This window comes from Sinocyclocheilus anshuiensis, unplaced genomic scaffold (genome assembly GCF_001515605.1).
Source record: "Sinocyclocheilus anshuiensis isolate Anshui unplaced genomic scaffold, SAMN03320099.WGS_v1.1 scaffold1407, whole genome shotgun sequence".
Taxonomy (NCBI): Eukaryota; Metazoa; Chordata; class Actinopteri; order Cypriniformes; family Cyprinidae; genus Sinocyclocheilus; species Sinocyclocheilus anshuiensis.
In genome coordinates, this window is record NW_015540917.1 from 62,395 (window position 1) to 72,032 (window position 9,638).

General features: G+C 36.3%; 1 protein-coding gene across 1 annotated transcript in view; it reads right to left on the bottom strand.

The window, feature by feature from the left end:
* LOC107689292 (uncharacterized) overlaps positions 1-3,956 on the bottom strand; it is a 20,796-nt gene extending 16,840 nt beyond the window's left edge. Inside the window, exon 1 of the mRNA XM_016487233.1 lies at positions 3,872-3,956. Coding sequence (XP_016342719.1) covers positions 3,872-3,914 — 43 coding nt within the window. The 5' untranslated portion in view covers positions 3,915-3,956. The remainder of the gene's footprint in view (positions 1-3,871) is intronic.
* Between the last annotated feature and the right edge of the window lie 5,682 nt (positions 3,957-9,638).

Here is a 9,638-nt window from a genome sequence, read left to right on the forward strand (position 1 = left end):
TCAACTCTACAAGATACTGCATATGTGTGTGTACAACCAGACACACATACACATATATATATATATACATACACATTTATAAATTCAATATATATTATTTAATTTTCATTTAGTTCGTTGAAGTATTAAAATAACTCAAATTAAATTAAATTAAAAACTTAATAAAAGACCTATACAGACATAATAAATTCAGACATAATTTAACTAAAATTAAAATAAATAACAAATACAAATAATACAAATCAAATTATTTAAAATGATGTAGTTTATCAGTAATCATAAAAAATAACACTGCCAAACACACGTTAAACAAACAATAACTTACTTACACATAGTAAGAAATGGTTATAAAAACTGAAACAGAAGTGAAACAAGTAATAGGACAGAGGACCAAGCAAGCGCAGACACTACAAGATACAGAACGAGACCAAACGCGATAACAGCACGTCTCCACACAGTAAACAAAACAAGTGTTTCCTTGCAACGACAACTGCACTACACACTAATGAGACAAGTAAATACACTTACGAGCTGCTTTTAACTTCCGCTGATAAAGACTGCTTCTCTCAAAGAGTATTTCTTTACACTGTTTTCTGCTGGCGCTTGAACACACTTTCCTTATTTTCTCCACAACAAATGGCCAAGCAAGTGCAGACACTGACAAGATACGTGATACAGAATGAGACCAAACGCGATATCAGCACGTCTCCACACAGTAAACGATATGATATGCCTGGAGCACCACCATCGTGTGCAATGAAGCGACAGCCCGACCTGCTGCTACTGCGTATGCCCTGCCATTCAAGTGAGATGTATTTCCTGAAGAGGCTTAGATGGCAAGGAGGGAGTCTTAAGAGAGGATGTCTCACCCATAGAGAGATAGCTGGCCCGCGTCTCTCTATAGGGGCGTCTTCTCATAGCCGTGTCCTGAATCGCGGGAAGCAGATGGCTGCCCCTCTTTCCTCGAAAAGAGAGACAAACAAGAGCGGAGCTTTTTCATTGGAAAACGCTCACAGTGCACGCAGATTGCCCCCTCGCGAGAGTGCTCTTCGCCCAAATAAACAATGCATAGATCGTGTGTGTCATCAGGTGTTAAATAACGACGACACGGATGCACACGTCCTCTAAACGCTTTGCTAGTGCTCACCATAATGATATGAATAGAGATCGCTCTTACCACAGAAATGCACGCTTCAAACAAAACAGTCAGTGAAGACGAAGAAGAGGATGATGTGTTCTCCCAGCGCCTATTTATACTATAGTTGCACCGGTAGTGACTTCATGGCTGTCACCGGCCAACGTGTTGTTGGTGTCTTTTCAATGTATGCTTCAGACACGTGTCACGACGAGGCATTCCCCATAGCGACCCCTAGAGGACGCAGTTCGAAGTTCCCTTGAAAGGGAACAGAAGCACACTGTTTCCCCATTCTCAAAAAATAAATAAATAAATGAATAAAAAGAGAAAAAATGTCTAAAAAAAGCTATGAAAATTGCATTATTCCTTTAGAAAATGTTACTGCCAAACCTTCTAAAAAATATATTTTTTCCACTTCAGGCTGAAAGTTTCAGGTTCAAAGAGATTCTCAAAATACTGTAAGCATAAGTATGTTTTTTTTTTCTTCTCAGTTCATGCATTTTTGGGAATCAAACCCATGACCTTAGTGTTGATAATCTACTGTATGAGCTGTAGGAAATTGAATTATTTCATTATCTATTTAATTATGTGAACCCTCGTCACAATGATGAAATACTCAAAGACAGTAAGATAATCTTCTGTTCAGTTAAATATCATCAAAAAGACTTTCAACATGTTACTCCCACAAGTACGATGTTAGAAACGTCACACCTTTTTGTAAAGGGGAAATATAACATAACAGGGAAGATAGAGATTATATTTTTATAGAATTACATTTTACATTATATTTTAATATTATATTTGAATAAAAGCAAACCTCAAGCAGAATTTTACCCTTATGATTAATTTCTTTCTCTTGACAATACATGCCACAAAGCACTTTTGATGAATGGCTGCTAGGCTACTTTTAATTTTGTAATTTCATCTGAATATGAACTTTTGTGAGATTCAGTGATTGGAAGGTGATTGAGATTGAGGTAAAACGAGCTCCCAGATTTGGCACAGAAGTGCCCTGAGTGGCATATTTATACTAACTTTATTATTTTAAAATTTTAATATTTATTGTTATTGATAAAGTTTATTATTTAATATTTGTAGATTTACATTTAAGACATCTTTGCATTTCATTAAAACCTATAGGTTATTGCCAATTAAATATGCAAATATTTAAATTAATCTCTTTTACTGGATTCTGTCAGTTAATCAATTATTCAACTAAATTAGATATTTGAATAGTTTTACTTTTTGTGGTCTGAGATCTAAATGAGCAACTGTTTCTGTTTGTTTACTCTAATAACACATTGGCTGATGCATTATCATAAACATCATCATCATCCTGCACATGCTAAACTACTGCATACTGTTCTTAAGGGAAACACCTTCCCTTATCTTACCCTATTTCATACTCCATTTAACCCTAAAAATATAATGGTGATGAATAAAAAATAAAACGTAAAAATAAAAATTGAATTTCCATTACAAATTAAACAGATTAAATCTATCAAAAATTCAGCATGTGTTTTTTTTCCCTTATTAATTATTTCAGCAGTAAGTCATAAGGGCACAAATGAAGCTTGGAAGAGCCTTTTTAGACAGTATGCTGGTTAGGGTTAGGAGTACAAGCTTGTTGTTTTTTTTCTGGACAAAGGTAAAATATTTCAGAGCAGACAGGAGAGTTTTATAGTATCATTTTTTTTTCTGCAGGTTTCATCATAGCTGTGTAGGGAAACTGCTATTCTGTCATACTAAAACTAAGTCATTATGAATTTAGTCATTTTCATCCCCATCATCATCATCATATGACCTAAATAGATGAGACGTACAGAGGGTAGAAGCAATGTGGACAGTTGGAGCTGACACACTTTATGCTGTGAAGGAAACAGATAAAGAGCAGAAACAGATAGCTCACTGTCAGACGATAAGATACTGCTGTTAAAGTATAATGATGGGTATCCATTTTTCGATGGACATGTTGTGTAGATCACTGCAATTGACAGCTAACAGAGATGTTGTCCTATTATATAAGTAAAATAACATATTTTCGGTTATTCTACACTGTTTTTTATAAAAGCTGTGAAATGTCATAGCTAGTGATTTTATGTTAAATGTAGTATGACATTCTGGACTGAATGTTGGCAGTGCAAAACATAATGTCAAGCTCGTGACTTTTGCATCAAATTAGCTATTCAAATACCTTTCAAAAGTAGTTATAAGTATACAAAGTCTACCATGACTAAAACCAAAAGAGCACAATGAAAATATAAACAATGTACAGTGTCACCAACCATCTGTGCAACATAAAATTAGATTTAATGCATTAACTAACAATAAGCTATACTCTCTCACGGTATTTATTAATCTTTGTTAACGTTAGTTAATACAAATACAACTGTTTATTCTTAGTCCATGTTAGCTCGGGTCCATTAAATAACATTCATAGATACAACTTTTGATTTGAATAATGTATTAGTAAATGTTGGAATCAACATTGACTAAGATTATTAAATGCTTTAAAAAATGAAAAAAACATTTTTCATTGTTAGTTTGTAACTACTGTAGTTAACTAATGTTAAAAAATGGAACCTTATTGTAAAGTGTTACCAACAATTTTAAACTGTATTGATAAGTAGCATAATGAGTGGCACACAAATGTGACTAAAACATTATGGAACAAAATAAGAACCAAAAACAAAAAGAAGGCAGCAAAGGATAATAATGAGAAAGTGTAAACCTTACCATATTTCCTGAGGAATCCTTTGTGCACCACCGCCGCGTTCATTCCTGCACCCAGCCAAGCAGCAGAGATACAAAGGGATGCAGAGCTGCGTCTTTACTCTCAATCTGAGAGAGAGACACTCACATAATCCGTGCTCATTTAGGACATTCCAGCAGCCAGCATGCTGAGCAGGGCATTATGGGATTGTAGCGACTGCATCTGAAAGGGAAGACACAGCAGCGCTCATAAACATCACATGCACACATAAGCTGCCAATCACGATCAGAACCCAGAGAAAATCCCATCGAGCTGGAGGTTGACAAATGACATGTCAAACTCTCAATATAGAGTATATATACTCTATATAATACTTAAATTCATCAGAACATTGTACAAAAGTAAATAAACAGAGTCTGCTTAAACAACACACAAACAATAATATGTTTCCACACGCTGTGTACACGTTCACGGCGCAGGTGGAAATGTAGTGCAGGGCTTGGGCTGGGGGCCCCTGTGCTTGACTTTATTTTTGGGCAATACCTACACTACATATGACCTCAACTAGAACATCATTATGGAGCAGCCAGGACCGGCCCTAGCATTTTGGGGGGCCTAAGCAGATTTTCAAAAGGAGCACCCACTACGGTTTCACCTACAAACAGACTGTGAATGGCTGTTTGAGAACATGTGACTATAGTTTGACTTCTTTCTTCTCTGTGACAAGCATGTGTCAGAAACACAAAGTTGTGATTGTACACAGGGGTAACCATTGTAACCACTGCATTTCTGCTGTTCCGTAAATGCCACCTGATGTCAGAGAGTAAACTTGCATTTTATTCAGCCTGTCTGCTGCTTTAGTTCATCTCAATGCAAAAATCAGTATCACATGTGTTACTAGGGTTGCCACCCATACCAAAATACGTAATCATTCCGTATTTAATGTTAAAATGATGTGTTTCATATCAAATCAATATGGGACACGATTTGCCCCGCATTTTACAAAGGCCAACACATAGTTGAATCAACAAATAAGTATTTTGCACTGTTTATAATACTAACTGCAATTACAATGAAATAAATTTCATAAGAAGTATTAGAGAAGCTCATTCGCGCGTGATTGCATTTTGGCGTCTTTGTTTCCATAGCGTCTCCCTAGAACACATGTGGTTAAAGCCCTTTCACGCGAGCGCAGCATGTACTAAACCTGCACAGTTTAAAACATCTGGAGCTCACATCTAGTGATGGGAAGTTCGGTTCTTTTCCGCGAACCGGTTCTTTTGGACAGTTCGTTTCAATGAACCGGTTCTTTTGCGCTATAACGTAATGACGTCATTCGTGATGATGCAATGACTATCGTAAAGGGCCGGGATGAAAATACATTCAACATATTCAAATATATAAAGTTTGTAGTCATTGCTTTAGTTAGTTAAAACATCACCACGATCTGACAAGTTTCTTAAAATTAAGTTTTTCCACTAAGCAACCAAATACAGGTACAAGCAGTGATGTGCAAACAAGGATGTTTTATATAATTGAAGATAAAGTGAATAAATTAATTACTTCTCATCAGCGCAGAAGTGTGATCCACATACTATGCATAATCCATTACGATTTATTTGTTATTAAATAAACGTAGATTTCGCCAGATTGGTCCCCTCATTCAAGTCCTCGGTTTACCCGCGCTCATAGCATTAGCACACAATCTGTTGTCCAAAAGAACCAGTTCGGTTCAGACTGGTGTCACAGGCTGTTATGTAATGTTCAGCAGCTTCATGCTGAATCTCGCATGCGCAGCATCATCCGCTCATCGGTTCTCAAATCGGACGTGTCCGAAAGGAACAGTTCTCGGTTCAGTGTACCGGTGATCCGAAAACTGTTGCAACCGGTTCTTGACTCAAGAACGAGAACTGCTCTAACCGGTACGCTGCTGGCACGTTCAGTATATGAGCTGCTCTACTCGTGCTCATCATCGATTCTATTTAATACAAACTCAATTTGTGGATGTGTCATCGTTAACTATAATTACAGTACAGGTATTTCATAAATCATCCTTCTTCCAATTAAACATAGAGTCTTAATTATTATGGTCCAATATCCCTGACCGAGATCATAAAAAACCCCTTCATCCTATAACCTAACAGAATCATCAACTGAACAAACATAAACATAAGTTTCAATATGTTTTATACTATCACACTTTCTGATGTTCAGCAAAATACTTGAAAAACATGCTTTTCGTCCTCTTGAAATTACATGCATGCGCAGTATCATCAGCTCATCGGTTCTCAAATCGGATGGTGATCCGAAAACCGATGCAACTGGTTCTTGACTCGAGCACGAGAACCATTAGCAGTGGGCGTGTACATTCGCAGCACTCATGCTCAGTCTATCAGCTGCTCTGCTCGTGTTCATTCCATCATCGGTTCTCTTATTACAGCAGTTCAGTCAATGTACTGTTGGAGTAACTGAATAACTCGGGGAGTCATAAATGGGTGTGTTACGACCTGGCTCAAAGTCACAACATAAAGAGGACACTTCACAAAATGAGTTTCAATAAAGAAGATATATTTATTTAAAGTTAAAACCAGTTAAACTCTGTTTATGCTTCATTTACATAGCTTTCCTTATATGGTATCAGCCCATATATGGGTTAATTTGAAAGCTTGGAGTGTCTTCTTTACAAAGAATACCATACATTTTGGTTTTTATATTCATAAAGCAGTAAAATTAAGCTTAGAAATGTATTCGTCCCACACACGAATTTCCGCCTAACCATTGCGAATAATTTTACGAAGAATGTGTATTTTATATATTTTTCACAAAAAAGTCAAGTCATATATCACAAGAAAGCTCTCATTCTCAGGAATTGGACGATGTAGATTATTTCATTGTGTGACAATCACAGATCGAATGATCTTCAATAGAATCGCGATGTAAAATTTTGTCACCTTGTCACCGCGAATTTACATTTGTACTCGTAGCACTGCTTCAGTCAGCCGCAAACAACCACAAATATCTATATACTCTATATTATCTTTTAGATTAGGATCTCTCCTTTCAAACAAGACAATTTTTACGTTTCTGCGTGCTTCCATCCGTGAGATATATAGCGTTTTGTCCAGATTGCGCAATAGACGCGCTTCTGCAAAACACGCACTCTCCATATCAAAAGTGCTCTCAGCCAGCGCATCTGATGTTATAGCGATCTGTGTTCGGTTGTGGACTGCAACTGGTCAGATTACATGTCTCTTTTGACACATTTAGATGCAGAAATAGACAATTTGACTCGCTTCACTTATAATGTAATAACTCCTGTTTAGAAGCTGTTATTTGAAAGATTATTTTTTCTGGTACTTTTTGGCATCTAGTGGCATCAAACAAAGTAAATTGCAGAGAGCTGGACCTAATAGAACCTGAATTACAGAATTTCAAAAAAATAATTTGTTTTAAAACTCCAAAAGCGCCTATGTTTTTTTGTGTTTATTGTAATATTTGAAAAATATGTAATGTTATTTATAAAGAATTACACTCATATTTTGTAGTTCAAAGGGTTTTCTTTACAATTAAACCATTTTTTTCATTTCCTCCATTGTATGTGTGCAGGGTAAACATTTGAATTTGAGTATGTCAAATTTAGGCGAAAATACCAAAAAAACGCCCTGAGCATAAGTGGTTTTAAACAAATAATGTTTAGGGTCAAAATATTAAAGAATAATAAAAAAAGGAACAACAAATCAAATAGCTGTTGGAAATGGGGTTTGTAGAGTTGTGGCAACAAAAATGGGAACACAATCTCAAGAACCCACTCTTCAAACAAGAACACAAAACAAAAATGAAAGAGAACAAGCCAAAATCCATGAGCCTCTTAAATAGAGTGTCCCAGTTGCGGCCCATGATTAGCACTGGAGTCCCACCCATCAAGGAGGAGCCTCTGTCCCTGCAATCTCACAACAAAAGACAAAGGAAAAAGGGGCAGGGCTGTCCTTTATTTTGCCTCGCTGAAGGTGGCAACCGTACCAGCTAGCCATCATCCGGTAGGGCTGGGCGATAAATCGATAACGATAATTATTGCGTGATATAAATGTTCTCAATAAACGATAACAAGAGGTCAATACATTTTTGCTATAATGTTTATGAGGCAAAGGCAGCAACTCATTTGAAGCACGTCAAGGCTGATTTATACTTGACGTATCCGCAAGTTCGCTTGGGTGCGCGTGGCGAATATGACGTCATTGCAGTGTTGGCGGAAGTTCGCTTTGAGTGCGCGCAAACTCAGTGTTCAGGGCGATTCTAGCCGAACATATACATCTGTGCCGGCATTTGTGTGAAACAGAAGCAGTTTGATGTGAAGTTCAAACTCCATCAGGTGCTTTTTGACGCTTTACAATGCATAGTTTTTTTGCATAGTTTGTCCAAGGCTTTTTATTTGAAGTAGGTTTTATTTTATTTTATTTCTATTTTTATTGTATAAAAATATAATTAGAATTCATTTAGATACTATTTATACACTATTTGCTTAAAGTTGTCTTGTGTCTGATGCGAAATAAAGCCAGTAGTTTAAGATTGTTTTTATCAGTTTGTACATAAAGAAATTATTAATTCATCAACTCATTCATCACGCGAGAAGTCTTGTACCGGCAAATGACTTCTTCTCACCGGTGATTCCCGATGGTTTTAGAGGACAATTACTCCTCGTCGCCCCCTGTCGTATCAAAGAACAGTACAACGGCGAATGCGACAAGTATAAAAGCCTCGTCCGTTTGGGAAGGTGCGCAAGCAGTCAGCGGAGGCTCGCAGAGCGGAGCCAGGTGAAAGTATAAATCCCGCTTCACTCGGAGCGTTTATCCACTCGGATCAAAGTTCAAATGGGGGTGCGGCGCGAGCTTCACTAGAGCAGATGTGTTCACTCGCTGATGAGTCTCGATCAAACGGTGCTGTGAGATCCAGTGTGAAGCGCTTGCATTCAGTGAAGAACACAAATAACTCTGTTTACAGCCAGATGAAACAGCGCTGACAAACAGGAGAAACACTGCTGTGGTATTGAATGTGGGTATTTGTGTCGAATTTATATTATTAATGTAGACATGTTTTAAATGTATTGAATATTGAATATAATAATTACAGTATTTTTTTGTGATTAAGCTATAGCGTTTATGCATTTATACTAAATTTATTTAGACTAGCTACTATTTTTCATACAAATACCTAAAAACCATATTACATTTTTTACCATGGTATTGAGGTGCTATATTTGTGGTTTTAACTGTGATTATCATGATCTAAATGTATGTTATGGAAGACCAATGGTTAAAAAAAAACACCTTAAACCGTCAGAATAATTAAATTTCACTATATAAAAATGAGATTGCTACAATTTTTACAGATATTACTGATTTTGATAATGAACATAAATCAACATTTGCATCCTAGCTTAAGCTACTATTAAATGTGTATTTCTTAAGAGACAAAAAATGTTAAATTATTAATATTATCAGGCAACACAAACCTGTTTCTTGATTTGAAACAATATTACTCATTAGAGCGTGCAGAACTAAGAAATTATTGGTTTCTATTAAGATATTTATATTGTTAAGGAAAAATGACTGGAAAAGTGTAAAGAATTCAAAAACGTGAAGTGTTTGTCGTGTTCTGACCATAAAGAATAGTTTAAAACCACAATTAACTGTCTGGTTTTTACAACTTTCACATTGGAGCAAAAATCTGCCTTTAAACTTGAAAGAAATAAAAATTCGAGATTTATCGTGATAATTATCGATATCGACTGAT